Here is an 18,145-nt window from a genome sequence, read left to right as displayed (position 1 = left end):
CTGTGGAGCGTGTCCAAACCCTTGCAGCTCCTAGGCAGGACCAGACTCTGTGAAGACTGAGCATCCCATGTGGTTGGGTCTGCTGCATACCCCCACCAGTCATTCACATGATGTGGGATCAGCCTCGCAGAGACTTGGGCATGGGCTCACCCAAGAGCTGAATAGGTGTGGGAGAGCTTTTTCTAATAGGTACTCTTCCAAACCAGCATGGGATTAGATATGAACATTGAGAGCTGGTTTTCAGTCCATCCTGAATCAGCATTCAAGCAGCATGGAGCTTTCACCCAAGCAAGAATATTTGTTCACAAACTCACAGGCTCAGCCACTTAGAATATTAACAGACACTGACTCTGCACCCCCCAGATTTGGGTTAAAGATAAGGAGAATAAAGTGAAATGGGACTATCCCTAGGTATCTCATGTAGTTGAGATATGTAATAACCCAACCAAAAGGAGACGGATAGACCACAGAAACTGATGTGGTAATACAGCAATAAAAGTAACAGAGTCTGGGAGTGATTGCAGGAACACACATAGTAGCACATAACAGAAAGCAAATGTGCAGTTCATATTACTTGGGCACAACATCCACCAGTCACAAAGCAGTAAAAATATGAATCATGCTGACAGCGGCAGAGCAGATTACATCATTTCAGAGATGCATCTGACTGGCTGCAAGAGAATCCAGAGGAGCATGAATATCAGGCTAAAAGCTGGCAAGAGCCATCAGAGCATCACAAGCACCATGGTATCATACAAAGGCATATGTGCTGGCCACCAGCTAAACTGGTCTAAGCTTTGGGGTCATAAACAAAGCAGGGGACTGCTTCACAGCCCCCATAAGAATTTATTCTTAGTATATTCATCTGCCCAAGTATTCATAAGTCAGATAGGAAGTAAATGAAATTCATCATTCAGCAGCTGGCTGATGCTCTTGCATCCTGGAGTGTTCATGGGTTGTGCAATATTTCCGCTCCCAGGGAAAAAATACTTGTTACTAGACAAAATGTGTTTTCAGTCATTGGTTCTTAGTGTCACTTCATTGTTGAGGTTTTTTTTGCTCTTTCTTTGCTTACCTCATGACAGTCTAGTATCTAAATATTACTGGATAGTTTAAAAGATTGGCTTCTGCTTGGTTTACATATCACTATATACACCTTCTATAATTTTTCTTTCTAAATACCATCCTTTTCTCCATCTAGCCCATTCTAACCAACTCAAGGAAACTTCTGATTGTTCTATAATTACAACAAAAGCTTTGTACCCATGGAAGGAAGCACTTCTAAGAAGGAAGTCTTGATGCTGTTTTACTTTGGAGAGTGGCAGATTGATATCTCTGGATGGTTTTATCTCAATTCTTCCTGAAAGTCAAATTTAAGCAAAGATGGATATTTCCTATTTCCATTAGAAGAAACTGAAAGGTTCTCACAGAAGGGTAAGCTAGAAGCTTAAGCATTTCCCTCCTGGAACCTCTGGAATGCCCTACTTACTGCTGTAGGTTTGATTTAAAACACCTGGGTCTTCCCCTTGTCAAACACAGTTATATTTATCTGAGATGCTTCTGCTTTCTTATGAAACACACTTTGCATCTCCCAGCAACTCTTAGATGCTTAGTTAGCTCTTAAAAACCCAAACCTGACCTCTTCGCAAATTTCAGTTCTGAAAACTAACCAGACCAGCAACAAATCATCACACCAGAAATGCCCCTCTTGCATTCCTTCAAACAAGTTGTGTGTTGTGGAAATTGTTGTGATCTATTCAGTAAAGCCATGTCTGGGGTGGGATACCTCCTGGAAGTTTTTATATGTGCCTACAGCAAAAGGGATTAATTTGCAACACATGCTGGAAGGGAATTGTACTCACTTGGAGACGCTGGCTAATTCACAGATATTACAGGACCCTAGGACTGGCTTGCTTTCCTACTGTCTGAATTCTGAGGAAGTTCTTCCTTGAGCTAAATTGCTGCTTGAATGGTAGGCTTAAGTTTGATTTAAATTTCAGTTCTTGGTAAGAAAAGATTCTAATACTTGAGAAAACACAAGCTGACCAATTTTCTTTATGAAAACTGCTGTAGCTGCTTGAATAAACAAGCTACAAGAACAGACGAACAATTATAATCTAAGTATTGAATTTCATTACTGGAATGCTTTTAACTGAATTGAAAAATTGTGCTCCATCAGACACTGATAAAAGATATGCAACCTCTAAATGCATGCATTTCCTCGGATCTTTAATAGAATTTAGTTTAGAATAACAGAATACAAAAGAGATTTACAGTATGGAAGATGCCTACATCAGAGATCTCTTGAGGCAAAGGATTCACAAATGGCTGCAAGAGTGTTCCAGCAACTGTAAATACACAGCAGAGAAGTATGTTTATCCCACAAAAGTGAAAAGGAATCCTGTTGATTTAGTGCACAGACGCAGGAGCACATTCAGCTCTACACTCATGCCTTACTGCGTGAGGTTTATTCGGCCAGTTGGTGTGCTGATTTACACCATGCAAAACATCTTTGAAGTCAGTGAGGCTACACAACGTATAAATCAGAACAGGTCTTTGGTTGGGACTAAGAATAGAGAAAGAAGGAAAATCCTTACAGGGAATATGCAGAACAGGGTGTCTGTTAGGGGGAGAGTAAACAGTAACCAACACTGCAGCTGTGTAAATGCACCGAGCTGCACAGGCTGCAGACACTACTACAGTGTGTGAGCCTATACCAGAGTGCTGGGGCTTTTTCAGCAGACAGAAATATATTCTTTTTTAAAGTGTACTTACTGAGAATGCTATTTAACATCAATTTAGGACACACTGAAAATTATTCAGAGGTTTTTTGTTGATTAAATACAAGTAACACTGGCTAGCAGTAACTATTGCTGTACTTAATAAAACTACGAATGCGATGACAATGCATATCCTTGATGGTGATAAACGTACTTTGCTCCCTGCCACAGCAGAGCGGTGTGCCCTTCCAGCCAGGACTGCTCACTGCAAAGATAAGGATGGAGGGGAAGGGAGCGTCTCCTTCCACCAAGGGGGAGGACCGCAGCCCCTTCCACGTTTCTTGTTCTGTACACGCCATACCATGGCAGGGCATAGGCTGAAGCGTGTCACCCCTTAGGGCAGCGTTAGGCTTCCTTCATGTTACTGCTCATGGGAGCGGTCAGAGGGCACCCTGATCCTTTCCACGAGTGTTTCCTGATGAAGCAGCTCCTTTCTGTGAGCCTCCACAGATCTGGGATAACCCCAGCAGCCCAGTTCCCCATCTCCATGCATCAGTGAGTGCCTGTGGCAGCTTGGGCGCTGTGCCGGAGGAAGGTGGCTCGGGCAGCAGAAGTGAGCCCGTCCTTCAGCACACTTGACTGAGGTTACCACTGCAGAGCAAGCCTTGGCACTCATGGAGGTGCCCCGTGTGTTTAAAAGCATTGCTCCAACACATACCGTTCCCCTCCTCAAGAGATGCTTGAGCCCTTGCGCCAGACAGCAGATAAACCACTACACGCTTGCTGGGCCCGAGGACGTGGCTTGGGCCGGGCTCTGCTCCCCTTAGCCGCAAGCGCTGGGTTTGGCCCTCAAGAACCACCATGTCTCATCCTCCCCTTGCTGCTTGGAGAAAATCCTGACCCATCCCACCCTGGATGAGAGTGCTGGCAGCACTGGGGCTGAGGGGAGGAGGATGGGGATGCAAGAAGTAGCAGGGCCCACGGCCTCCCGCTCCTCAGGCTGCACACCGACCCAGCCACGGACCTGGGCATACGGGTGCTTGCTCTCCTCTGCATTTCTGTCTGCAGGCACAGGCATAGCTCGTTTTCTAGGCAGAATTCTCTACTGTTATTTAACTGGATAAGCTGGCTTCTTTCACTTTACATTTATATTTCAGTGAACATCTGCAGCATTTGAGATTTCACTGCATGGATTTTCCAAACCACACCATAGGATCTTGGCAGTTACACATGACTTCAGAGATTTTATACACATATATCTGAAGCTCTGAGGAAGCAATTAAACCATATGGACCTCTCCCATACAGTAGGAAGCACAGCACAAGTCTTGTTGCTTGATTTATTATAACCCCATGTCATTTAGCAAAACTAACTCTGCAACTGTTTGAAAGAAGTAAGCCAGCAGAGAGGGGGAGGACTTGCACAGGGAGCTGTGGCTCAGCAGACCCTGAGCGGCTGCACTCAGCTGCAGCCGCATGGCGTGGGGAAGACCACACTGGCTGGACCGAGTGTGGGCTAGCCAAGTTGAAGCCGTGTCATTGGGTTGAGTGACAAAAAGGAAAACAAAGGGATTAAATGGATCCATCCTCAGCCACCACATACCTATAAAGGGGCCTGGCAGCGCCTGTCTGCTTGCCTATCCTCCTTTCCCCATGCAAAGTCCCCAGCAAATAAAAAGTGAAGTAAAAGCTGAGGAAAAGGGCAAGTTTTAACAAGGCAATGTTAAACCACACACCTGTACCACGCACATGGGGGAGCATGCTCTGTCCTGAGGAGGGAGTTTGTCTCACAGTGGTGAGGGACAGACACTGCAGGAGCAGTGCAGTCATACTGGAGCTGAAGCGTATGCCATGGAAAATGTGTTCTAACCATAAAGCAGCATGCCAGCTCATGCTCTCATTAAATACCAGAATAATGAAGATACACGGGTCCAACACCTTCAGCATGGTGTGGTGCCTTTGGGCCCTTTGCTGCTGGAGCTCCTGTCTACTTGAAGGAAGCTGTCACCGTGCCCCTTGGCGTGCTACCTCTGTTATTAACGTGAGAGTGCTAACAATGCTCTTGGCACTGTGCAAACATCCAAAGGCAAACAGTTCCTGCCCCAAAGAGCTTACATCCTCCCAAAGACAAACACAGCCAGCAGCGAGGACCACAGCACCCTGTGTTCTGGGGGAAGAGTTCATCACACAGAGCTGGCTTTGCTCATTCCTCTTCCAGGCTACAGAGAAGAAAATTCCTTTATAGGAAACCTTTAATACAAAAAGGGTGTTGAAATGACACAGGAAATTATGTTCTGGTTTATTTAAGGTAAGGTAGGGATAGCCCTGGGAGCAGGTCATAAAATAACAGAGAAGTAGAGGGTCTAGAAATTGAGAAACAGCCAAAAGCAAGAGGTAGTTTAGGTGGGAAAGAGGAATATTTGGATCAGAAGAAAATAATAAGGACATATCCAAATCCTTATTAGACTGGGCAGAAAAACTCTATTTGTTGCTATGCCCTGGATGGAGTGAAGCATTATAGGTACTGAGGACAGCAAGCACAGGACTTTTCATTTTTGCTCTAAAATCAGTACTATGCTCTGACAACAACCTTGGGGCCTCATAAATCTACTTTTAAACAAGTTATAAGGCTTGATAATATCTCTTTAAGCAGAGCTAAAGCAAAAATGAGCTTTGCTAACTACTAAAATAAGCAACAGTTAAACACAGAATTTCATCAAACAGCAATGACCCTTACTAAAAAAAAGAAAAAATCAAATAATTGTACTTCATTGGCATCTGTGATGATACTAGACAAAAGGGAATCTGACAGACTACTAAAATATTTTCACAGGAAAATAATTTAAGCCTGTGAGAGAAAAAACACTGCACAGACATATTTGTTCGGGCTTGCAGCTTATTCATTGTCTAGAGACATTTTCCATGCCTAAAACACAGAAGTCTATCCTTCAAGATCTTTCTGAATACTCCCAAAGAAAGTATCCAAGTGCAAGGTATTTTAATGCTTTTCATCCTTTTCCAGATCTATGTAATGGAAGCATTTCCCTATATTTCAACAGCCCTGTTCATTATGTGAAGATACTTTAAAAGTATTTGGAATCCTTACATACAAACTGAGGTAAATAAAGAACATTCATTCTGTTAAGTGTCATTAAGGAAATGCTGAGAATGGGCTCCGTTAGCCTAGGCAGACACTGTACGTGATGACAGTCTGCCCATTCCCACATTCCTGATCTGTCCAGGTCAGACTCAAAGGATTCCATTAATAGTTTGGTGCTTACCAAATAAGACAAAAGGAAAATGGGTCAATGCTACTTGCTCCCATGTGACAAAAATACAGAAAATAGAAACAAGCACTATTTGAGAAACTTGTAAAGCCTTGCATACATGTCATGAGAAACCATTCACACTCTCTAGAGTGCAATTTAAACATTACAAGATGACCTGCATTATCCCCCTTGGACGGCTTGTGGGCTACCCAGTTACAGAGCAAGGCTATCATCCACAGGCTGCACGGTCTTTCAACTACTGCTCACAGTAAGCAGAAATTGTAAAACTTGGCCAAAAGTATTTCTGGGCATTAGTTGCACCGACTGTCAGAAATCAAAGCCTGAAGGTCTAGCCAAATGGACAGTATATTTGTCCTAAAACAAAGCAGACTGCATTTCATTTCCATAATGAAGCGTAATTCCTATGAGAAACACATACAAAAATATCAATGATACATGAGAATGTATTGTGCTGTGCAGATACTGTTGACCACAACGAGTGAAAAGATTACAGATGACTAGTTAATTATGGAATTGCTTAGCTGCATGTACTTGTTTTCTAAAGGAGGTAAAATATACCTTCAGTATTTCCTGAGAAGACAGGAAGTAACAACAACAACAACAAAAAGAGCTGTTTAATTTTGAGTTAAAAGATATGGTATTTTTTTTAAATGATTGTGAGTAACATCATTTACTCACAATCATTTTATTGTGAGGGTTTTTCTTCCAGTTTCAGCTATGGTGACCAAGATAGTTTTCCACTACACATCTCCAACAAGACAGCTAGCATTGTTAAAGTTTCCTTTCATTATTTCATTACTTCAGTTAAGTTTTCTACAATTAAATTTAAAGTCTTTTTTTTTTTCAAAACACACTTTAGTGTGTTTTGTCTTGCTTTTGTTCTTCATCTCTCATTCAAATTTGTGATATGCAGATGGCCAAATCCACTCTTAAAAATGCTGCCCTCAAAATAAATTCCTAAAATACCAGTGAAATACCTTTTCAACTTACTATCAAACTACTGTAATATCTTATTTGATTGCAAGAAGCCCATAAATCAAGGGAATACGTAGCTAATGCAAAAGGCATTGCATTGTGTCATTTCAAATACAAGAGCTGAACCTGTATTACAAATAGAGTTAATCCAGCACATTTACTTCAGTCCTAATTTTGTTTAAACTGCAACCTTGGTATTCATTTTGATTGATTATACTAATTCTTGAGCTTTGTCCAACACCGTTGAATTGTTCTCTTGTCACACCAGCTGAGATTGCAAAGGTTTTTGAGACAAGCTTTTAGGCAAAATATCTGCACAGCTCTAATCTAGGTCAACGGGCTTAAAGAAAAAGCGCAATATTTTTATTTTTATTTTTATTTATTTAACATTTCATATGTGGATGAAGCAGAAACGCTCCACAAAATAAAAGAAGAAAAAAATATTTTTTGGTCAATGTGCATATTTTGTTTGATCTGAAAGAAAGATTTTAGTTTTATTTAAACTTTGAAACAGACTTTAAAATATCCTTTACACTTACAAATGAAAATGTGATTTTGGCTTATACATTTAATTGCATATCTGCATGTATCAAAGCACTTTGTTTCCTTAATATTTTTTTTTTTTTTGGTCTGAAACTGATTCTTAGAAAAACCATTCACTGACTCTTCCCAAATCTCTGATTTTGTGTAGAATGCATATGTGGAAGGCAGATCCACTGCTTCTTGCTCATGGGAAAGTTATCTAACCTCCATCCACCAGTTCAAAAAGATCGCTGATGTTGATTAAACATGTATAAACAGAGTTGAAAAGGAAACATGCATATTTCACTTGAAAAAATGTCAGGACAAATGTACTAAAGAACAGCAATTAGCAACCAACATGAGTATCTTGCTACATGTCTGATTGATAGCCACTGTAGCCCAGGTTAAGCAATTTGCACTAAATAAAACATTAGGTTGTAAACTAGGCATTGAGTTTCAGACTGACCAAGTCAAGTTATGTCAAGCAAACCTGCATCCTGCCTTCCTCTGGTAGCTAACTGGAGAGATTATGGAACTATTCACTACTAACAGTTCATGCTATTAAGCCTTAAACCCAAGATTTAGATGCCTATGGAACAATGTCAAGAGTTTAGGGACTTATGTATGCCGGCAAGACCTTATTAGGCAGTGTTTTGCAAGTACAAACATAAACAAAAGCATACATTTGAAACCATATCCTCAAACATGTATGTAAAAGGGAACTGTACTCTTGCATCTGAGAGCTGAGTTTAGCTTCACACTATTAAACATTTTTTTATGGTAACACTTTTTTCTTTTACAGTCCCTGGTAAGCTGTTCTCCACTATTATTTTGACTAGCCTGAGAAAAAATAAATAAAACCCAATATACCATACTAGATTTGATTACAGTATTGAAATAATGAAAGGTTCCTTCCTGTCAAGGCATAATGCTTATTAGCACAACAGGTAGTTTGCCTATAAATCTGCCACCACTACAAATACCTCCCTCAGATAACTCCCCTCTGAGGCAGTGCATCTTCCTGGCAGCTTTCAGAGAGGTAGCACAATTACCCACTGCCTGTGAAGCAATATGAAATTTCGAAGTATCTTCTTTTTTGGGGGGTGGGGAGGGAATGGGGTGGGAAGTATTTCATATCCATTCCATTGCAGAATCTGATGATACTTTTAAAGATAAATGAGGGAATTCAATCCCGAAGCTTTGCTTATAGCAAACACAGAACAGCAAACAAGACTTTTTAAAATAATTTCTTTTTGGGGAAAGAAAGAACAAAAAGAAAGACGAGCAGAAAAGAAAGAAAGGCAGGCTAGTGCAGGGCACATAGGCATGATGAATTTTTGGCTTACATGACCAGTAGAGTTTTTCTTGGTGGTGGGAACACATTTAGTTTTTAGTTGAGTGGCTTCCTGAGGATGTCTGAAGGGCATATGAACTGGCCAGGTGGCTCCTTCATCCTTATGAACTGCAGCTTGTGAAGGCTCAGGTCAGCTTGCCTTCTCCCCACAATTCCTAGGTACATCTCAGCAAGGCCAGATCTTCCTTGTTGCTACTTAGCTTGATAATGGGTAGAGCAGGGAAAAGAAAAGTAATTCTACTCACCTCACAAATGAGAAGTTGTACTAATATGAACCTTCAAGAGCTTACCTATTTTAAGCTCAGGATGCAGGCAGAAGCTGCACAACAGAGCAGACCACTCATTTTTTTTATTTTTATTTTTTTGCACAGAGAGGACAGTGAATGTTATTGCCTGGCAGGAGTCCTGGATTTGTTCTCTACAGGCAAGAACGGCTGAGCTGGAGCAGCTAAGAGAAACAGGTTCACGGGCAAGGCCTCCCAGGACGTTGTGTGGCAGTCCCCCCTCTGCTGTGCCTGCCCTCTTGTGGCCACCATTAAAAAGATCTCTGATGTTGAAGGATGTCAGTCTCAGGGATGGTGGCTCATCAGCTTGGAAGGAAGGATCAAATCTCTGATAAGCTCCAACCTCCAGATGGTTAAAATGTCTCTCTGGGGTGAGGATGCTCCTGGAGCAAAGGGAGTCTTCCATGTGAAGAAGATGAACCAAGTGATGGTAGTGGGAGGTTTGATTGACACAGAGAGCTGGGTTTGCAGCAGCTGAGAGGACAAGTGGCCTGCTGAGAGGAAAGGTAACAGAGCTCAACAGATGTGCAGATAGGTATTTAGTGTGGTAGAAAGGAGGAACTGGTGGCCACAGTCTATGTTATACTACCAATGTGGGAAAGCAGAATAGGGATGTCCTAGGGGGTTAACTCAAGGCTGCCGTGCAGGAGACTGAAGTGCTGGCAAACTCTCTGGAACAAGACCAGTCAGCACAGGAGGAATGGGCTGGTCAGTCAGAACGGAACAAGGCTGCTATTACTGAAAATTAAAAAGGTCACAGAGAAATAGCTAAGCTAGAAACAGGGGAAAGACTGATAGGCATGGTGGAGCAACCAGTCAGGACTCAAGGAACTTGTGAGGGAGACATGGCTGATGTTCACTATACATTCCTGAGAAGGCAAGGAAGAAAAAAAATAGCAAAAATGCAATAAATAAGAAACATAAACAACACTACAATGTCACTTGACTGGCACCTGCAACAAAGAGTGTGCCAAATTTGTAAGTGCTTCTATAGCAATGCTAGAGACCTAAAAAATTGGATTAGGGAATTATACTGCTTGGCAACAAATGACAATTCTGATGCAAGATGGATCTCAGGCTGGTCGGAGGAGGATCATCAGTGGCACACTGAATTGCTAGGCTGTCACCTTCACTGGAATGACAGGAGATGAGGTACAAGCAGGGCAGTGGCACAGAATGCGGAGGACAATACTAAGTGTAACAGAAAAAAATACCGTGGGCAAAGGACAGCAACAGGGAATCCCCATAGGAGATAACAGAAAGGTAGCACTTGGTTTGTATTTATGACTCCCTGATAAAGACAAAGATCATGAAGCGTTCAGTTAAATCAGAGAAGCTGCAAAACTGAGTCAGGTAGAGATACTGGCAAATTAGCCTACCTACATACAGTCAGACACAATGTCTCATCCAGATGAGATAAGGAGATAAGATTTTTGGACACTGTAAATGACTGCGAGCCCTGGAACCCACAAGAAATGATGTCTCTGATCTTGAGTGGTCCACAGGACCTAGTTCAAGAGGTACTAGGGGGAGAACTGCTCTGTAATAGCTTCATGATACAACTTTAATTTAATACTGTAGTCAGATGGAGTAAACCAAACAAATGCATCACACAGATATTCCATATCAAGAAGGGAATATACATAAAAATCGGATGAATAGTAAAAAACTAAAAAAGCAGTCCAAAATGTAGGAAGCCTAAAGCAACCTGGAGGCTTTTCAAAAACACTATATTAAAAGTCCTGGTAAACTGTGTCACATATCAAAAAGAAAATAAAACAGTTCAATAAAACTCTGCATAGCTCATAAAAAACCTAAGGAGGCTATTGTAGGGAAAAAGGTTCACATTTAAAAATTTGCTGAAATGAACAGCAAAGCTCATAAAAAGCAGATCAAGAGTAAATGGCAACTCGGATGGCTAAAAAAGAATGTGAACACTTTGCAGAAGGTCATCAAGCTCACAGTAAAAAGTTGTTTAAAGCAAAGCAAGAAGCCCTCAAAGGAAATAACAACACATGATGCCAAAAGTTTAAAAGGGGCACTCAGGGACAGTAAGGCCACAGCAGAGAAACTTAGGGAAATCTTTGCATATGTCTTTACTGCTGAAGGTGTTTGAGATTTGAGTTCCAAACCTAAGCTATTTTTTGAGCCAGATTAATTTCAGGTAAATATACAGGAAGTAGAAGATAAAATAGATAAGGCAGACCTTGGTAAGTGAGTAGGAGTGGTGACATTCACCTGGACCTTCTGAAGGAACTCAAGTGTGAAATTGCAGAACTGCTGGCCAAGGTGTGTAACCCATTGTCCCAAATAGCCACAGTTGGTGCCAACCCAGCTCCCATGTGGAAAAGACACTCAGGAGTAGACCCTGGTAACTGTGATTGACTGGGCCAGGGCATCTGACTTCCCTGCTTGGCCAGGCAGTCATCTGCCTTAAAGAATACCATAACTGAGCACAAGGATAAGCATGGTAAAGGAGGACCTAGTAACCATAATGTATTTTGATTTTCAATATGGCTTTGACAGAATTCTTTACCAAGATTTTTGAAAATAAATTCCCTTGGAGTCGGAAGAGAGGTGCTTTTATGGATTGAAGGCTAAAAGATAGGAAGAAAAGAACAGTGCTTGGCAATCACATTTCAAAATGGAGATGCAACAGGGACTGAGCCATGAAACACACAAATTTGTAGATGACACTAACCTATCTCAAGTTGTTAAACACCATGACGGTGATGGGGAGGTCCATCACTGCGTGGGTAGGTAAACTTCAGTGTTGGTAGGCCTCAGGAGTGGCACTGAGAGGAAGACAAGAGGGTGTCAATTTACTGCTAAGACCTTGGTGCACCCATAATCCTGCATGCTGTGTAGAGCTGTGGTATTTCAAAGACCAGTCTACAGAGAGAAGACTAGAGGGGTTAGGGGCTGGAGTGCTGCCTCCTAGGAGAGGCTAAAAATGCTGTGACTCTTCCTTTTGGACAAGAGAAAGGTGAGAGGGGATATTATTGAGGTTTACATAATTAAGGAAGCAGGGAGTAAGGTAAATGCAGAATTGCTCCTTCCCAGATCTTACAGGACTGGAAATAGGGTGTACTTGAAACTAGGAAGAGATTGGCTTAGGACAGGTTGGACAGTAATTTTATATTGTTTGATTAGTGGAATCCTTGGTGTCACAGATTGCTGTAACGACACAGCAGCTTCAGAAAAAGATTAGACAAATTCATGGAGAAACAGATATTGAAGGAATATATAAATATGTCACATCTCTAACAGTATAATTTTAATTAAAAGGGAAAAGACTGCAGAAAGTTGCCAGATCTCTGCTGCCCCTAAATAGCACCTCCTACCATCACTGCTGGGGACAGAGTAATGGGCTAGATGTATTAGTAGTCTATGATGGGAAGAAACTTCATGTGCTTTTATTTTGTAAAAATTAGCTAAAATATCAGATTTCATTAGATATATCAGTTTACACTAACCAAGAGTTAAAAAGGAGTTACTGCCATTATACCAGCTGAGAACCTGGTTAATTGTGAAATTCAACAATTACACTAACAGTTAATAACACGTATTTACTGGATTTAAACATTTCCCTGAAAACACAAGAATGGAATTAACTTTAGAATAGCTAAGTGTTGTATTTTATTTTTTTTTAACTACGGAGAAGAACATCTGCTAGATCTCGTCCATGTGTAAAGATTTAAGCTTGTACAGAAAATGCTTGTAAGTTAAGATCAGACACTAGATTTCATAGTTGCACTCAAAAACAGACAGAAATGATTATAGGTGGACTGGTAATAGTTTACCCATGGCCATTGCATTAGTGAAAGTGATACAACAAATATCTGTACAGGAGTTGTAGAAAAGTCTCATATCAGTCTTGATTAACAACAAAAAAAAATAAATGTTTTGGCATTCCCACAAAATGGCCTTTATGGGGATGCGAAACTGTCCTTTCATTTCAGTTTCCATTATTCCAGCCCCTTGTAAAAACAAGGGCTAAATGGCTCAAGCAGTGCTAGACGCTTGACTCAGACAGAAAGTACAAAGCAAGATTTCAATAGAGTGCATTTTCTCACTCTACAGAAAGATCAAAAAGATTTCTATTCACTTCCACTTTCTACAAAGCCCTCTAGGTTGGTTATGAAGTGAGGTTGATTATGAACTTCAATAGGTCAAACAGTTGGCCATTGTACTGAAAGGAGTTACTGCTTCCTACATAAGCGTATTCATGTTCTAACAATTTTTAAAGGTGCATATATTATACTCTGACCGATATATGGTCTACAAAGAACTTTAAATCTTAAAATATTAGGTGTTGCAATAAAAGATTGGAGAAAAAATAAACTAGATTTTTTTTTCTTTTTTCTCTTTTTTCTTTTTTTTTTTTTCCCTTTAGTCCAGGGCCTCTGTTTTATTCAAAATAGAATTTCAATACAGTATCAATGCTTACCTCTTCTCCCTTCCTTCTTATCCAGACACCCTGGCACTCCTCACAGTATTTTCTCCACATGCCACTTAGGGAGAAGGTATCTTCCTTCTCCCTTTTCACCCTGAGCCCTCCACCTGAGGCTTACATACATGTAGTTTCTTGTTGTGTGGATCTGGACACTCCTGCAGGAACTTTGATTCTCACTATAACTCCATTGAGGTTTTTGCCAGCTGTGAGAATGGCCAGATGACTGACTGCAAGGCTGGCCATGAGGTACGGTCAGACCTATAAAGACTGGGTATTCATATCCAGCTAACAGTAAATGCGCACCTAAGTTTAAAGTGAAGTAACTAGCCTGCTGTCAACATGAACAAAGACTGAAGTGTCATTAGACACTAGAGAAAAAACAGCTTATGGAAGACGTTCCCTTTCTTTGTTTTGCTCCAAAGGTGTAAACTCAAAAGCAGGACAGGAGGTGGCAAATTCAAGGGGATCATGTGTGGCCCTGGGAAGACATGCCGTTAGAGAAACTTCTTTGAGCAACAGCTAGGCATTTGCTGTGAACTGCAAATGTGGTTATCAGCAATATCCTGTGATTTTTTTTTTCCTGAAGGTTTGACTCAGACTTGTTTTCCTCATGGAAATGTGGTAGAAAGTGCCTTTCCCTTGTGTCTGTACAACCCTGGCAGCAGGTCTGATGAGGGGTGGGAGCTTGCATGTTAGCCACTGTATTTGCCTTGCTGCAGCAGCTCCCCACCACCATGGCAAGCAGAAGATGCGGCTTCTGCTGTTTCATATTCCCCAACCACACTGGACTTCATCGAGCTCTCTGAGTCCAGTGAAAGCTTCATGGCAGAGCCCAGCCAAAAAAGAGTCGAGGAAAAACTAAACACAGCCAACTCTTTCCAGCAGGCTTGTTGGGTGCATGCACTAATTTGTGCTAGGTTGCCTTCTGTCCCTAGAAACTGCCTGCTTGAAACATGATTCAACTTCAAGGTGCCTTCGTGGCTGGTGTTATCAGTCTCGAACCAAAACTGGTGTAGACAGAACCACAGGGCTTCCAGCTGTCATGCATCTGGAGACCTGGCACACTTGAGCAAAGTCTGGCTGAATCCTCACAAATCCAGACAGACAGTGCCTCTGAGTGCAGAGCCCCCAGAAGAAAGCAATGGGCATATTTTAGTAAAAAACACTTTTTTAAAAAACAAATACCATTGGATTAAGACAATACAGAAAAGCGCCTTTATCTAAATGCTGTACCTTAAGATTTCAACTGCAACAACAGCAGAAAATGAAGTAGAACCTTATATAAATAAAAACAGGCATTTTCCAGACCTTTTCTACTGTCATAATTTTCAATAGTATTTGCTGCTCCAATGAATTTACTTCATTCAACAGTTTCTGAAATGCATTCAGTAGCAGCAAGCTGAAGAAAGAGCTTTTGTCTATCTGTTTTTGAGAGATCTGTTATGAGATTAATGTATGGTATGCCCTGCATGGTAGGGCAATGGTATGGCAACTGGTTGCTGGCTCTCACAGTGCTGTTTCTACCTGAATACTCTGAGACAGCTGTGTTGTACCTGACGTGGAGAGCCACTGAACAAGCACAAGTCTAGCAGACTTCTTCAGGCACTCTTACAAGTGCAAACACGCAATATGTCTATTGTGCATGTAATGAGTCACCTCAAACAGAACATGTGTGTCGTGCCAGATTATACAGAGGTTTTGTGAAAATAAATATTCCCATTGAGGATTAGCATGAGACCAGAAGCTATGCCAAATTTGACTAGTCTCTAAAGGCCAGTCTTGTTCCCTAAAACAGATGTTTAACTGAGGTTCTGACATCTGAAGAGACAAGCAGACGCAAAATACATGCAGTGCATGCTGACTCAGAATGAGGTATACAATTTCAGAGAATTCAAACACAATTTTTGAAGTGTTATAAAATTCTTTAAATCACTTTCCCCAATACTCCTTCACAATTTCCACAGTAACCACAAGCAGCAAAATATAATTAATGTTTTGTAACATCCTCCTTTTCTCTTTTCTTAGTGTCTATTTAACTAGCTTGATTAGTTACTGGGGTTACTCTTACTTCCCTGACATAAGCAAAAGAGTGAGAGTGGAGAATATGTAAAATATGCCCTTTTCTCCTAATCTAGATACTAAACATCTAAGCTTCTGGGGCACCTGGCTGATTCTCTACTTTAATAACTTAACATTTTCAGCTTTTCTAGCCTATTCAATTACTTCTGTTTAGCTACCTCTCTTCTCTTGCAGACGTGGTTAACTTGAAATTAAGGGTTATTCACTCAATAAGGAAGGAGAAAAATACTTTGGTCACGAAAGCAGGTAGTTTTTCCACAGATGACTGTTTTCACCAACTCTAGTGGAGAACTAGCAGGTCCATGCTTTACCTTAGAACACAAAAAGTCACACTGAAGAAAGACACAGTAGCATCATACTTGAGGCTGTTTCACACAGCAACAATTTTTGTCTTTCAGTGCCCTTGGAGGGAAATGGCAGGAGGCACTCGCTCAACTTCACGGGCTGAGCAGTCGGGGAAGGGCAATAACAGCTGGAGACAGCCCCTCCGGAAGCTGTGTCTCATGGGAAGGGTTTGTTTGTTCTCAGCTTCATCAGTCTGCCATTAGGTTATTGTAATGGAAAGCAGATCATGAGCAGGCCGTGGTCAGGGGTTGGGACTATTGCCACTGCGGTGCTCATGGCATGGTGACCATGGGATCATCTGACTTCCACAAATACATCGGGAGTTCTGCTGTAAACAAGAGTGTTCCTTGCCTTCCACCTACACGTTGACTTTCCTGCCACCTCTTCCTCCACTCAGACGTGGAGTCAAGCTCGAGGAATGTGATGGGAATGGGAACTGGCAGCCTGCTGCGTGGAAGAAAGGCAGAGTGATAGCAGAAAGAGCATATGACCTGCCGCATCTCTTGCATGGCCTATTCTTAGGGATGGGTGGATGGAAAAGGCTGAGTCACTCCCTCAGCTGCAGAAGACCAAGCTGTACAGAAGGAGCCTGCCAGCCAGGGCTTCGAGCCATACAGGATAGGAACTGCCCTGCTGCGGGGAGCTCTTTGGGCAGGTGGCTAATCGCCTCCACCCCATCTCCCTTCCTCTGCCTCTTAGCTCACTATTCCCCAAAACAAAGAAAAGGGTATCAGCAACAACCCAATGCCAGGAAGTCCCAAGCAGTTTCCTTCCAGTGGGTATTTCAGGTTCTGCAGAACTGGTTCCCTTCTGCTTTAATGGAAATCACACGTACGAGGTATCATGTCATTGGATACCATTTTGTTAGAAAGAATTCAGGAAGGTTACTGAGTGATTTTGTTGATAGTCCTTTAGCATCATCATGCAACCTGTACTGACAGCATCTAACATCACAGGACAATTGTCCCTTGAATTCTGACCCAATCTGCTCACAGTGCCTGAGAGGTCCCTTGGCCCTCAGCTTTAAGAGAAGAACGTGCAACACTTTTCAAATCTATGAGATCTTGAGGAATTAAGATGCAACGAAAGTAACTTTTTTCCTGAAAAAAATACAATTGTTTGAATATTTCCAGCACTCTGATGCAAGTTCACCTATAGCAAACGCATGAAGAACATTTTACAGGAAAAAAATGTTACTCACACGGCCTCCTTTTTCAGGAAAACACTGGCACCCTCCACTGCAGTCTCTTCCTCCACATGGTCCTGTGTAAGTCTTTCCACCCTGCAAACCAGAACACACATAAAACAGAAGTTAATTGATGTGAACTACAATATTTGGCACAACACAATAAACATTGATTTAGCATAATCACTGCAAAGACCTGGATCAGATCTATAACTTCCAGGTGACACCTCTTAAAGATAAGCTTAGAAGCACAAGTCAGAGCCCTTCCAGTTCTTGGAGATCAGCATCAAGAAATATAATGTTACTCTATTAATTTCCCTCCACATTTGCAAAGTGCTGCAGCTCCATGTTGAGTGATATTTCACACATCTTTTTGACACATGCAGCATGTATCATATCACAGAAACACAGCTGCTTGGATTCTTCAGGAACATGGACTAAGTCCTAGATTACAATGCAGCACATCTTTCCATGCGTGCTCTAAATCATTGCTACATTTTGCAATATTTATTGGTGGACATAAAGGAAGACAACGGTATCATGTTCAAAACCAAAAGCCAAGCTCCTGCCCTCTCCTTTTCAATGGCTGTCTATTTTAGAGGCACCTAAAACTTGCTAGCAGCCCAACCTTTGTGACCTAGAATTCAGACCTCCATTAAGCTGCAGTTACACCTGTCCTGCCTGTGCAGAAGTGCCTCGGCCTGGGCTGTGAATCTATCAGGCACAACACACGCACCGCTCCATGCAAATCCCTGGAAGGACTCGGGCAGGCAGGCCGGCTCAGATTACACCTCACACACACTGGCTGCATGAAGAGCAGCAGCCACAGTCACTCTTGTTCAGAAACCTGAACAGCAGAGATGCTGTGCATGATGTGGTGTAACTTTTAGAAGTGTAACCTAATAATTAGGAATATTATGAAGGCCAGCCTGTGG

The 18,145-nt window shown here is 41.7% G+C and overlaps 1 protein-coding gene across 1 annotated transcript in view; it reads right to left on the bottom strand.

Annotated features, from left to right (window-relative positions):
- COL4A2 (collagen type IV alpha 2 chain) overlaps positions 1-18,145 on the bottom strand; it is a 139,787-nt gene that overhangs the window by 81,935 nt on the left and 39,707 nt on the right. The window contains exon 3 of the mRNA XM_080605208.1: positions 17,226-17,306. Within this exon, the coding sequence (XP_080461334.1) occupies positions 17,226-17,306 (81 nt within the window). The remainder of the gene's footprint in view (positions 1-17,225; positions 17,307-18,145) is intronic.

The sequence above is a fragment of the Anser brachyrhynchus genome (genome assembly GCF_964034855.1).
Source record: "Anser brachyrhynchus genome assembly, chromosome: 1".
NCBI lineage: Eukaryota > Metazoa > Chordata > Aves > Anseriformes > Anatidae > Anser > Anser brachyrhynchus.
Note: the sequence above shows the minus strand (reverse complement) of the source record. Positions and strands in the feature narration are given on the sequence as shown.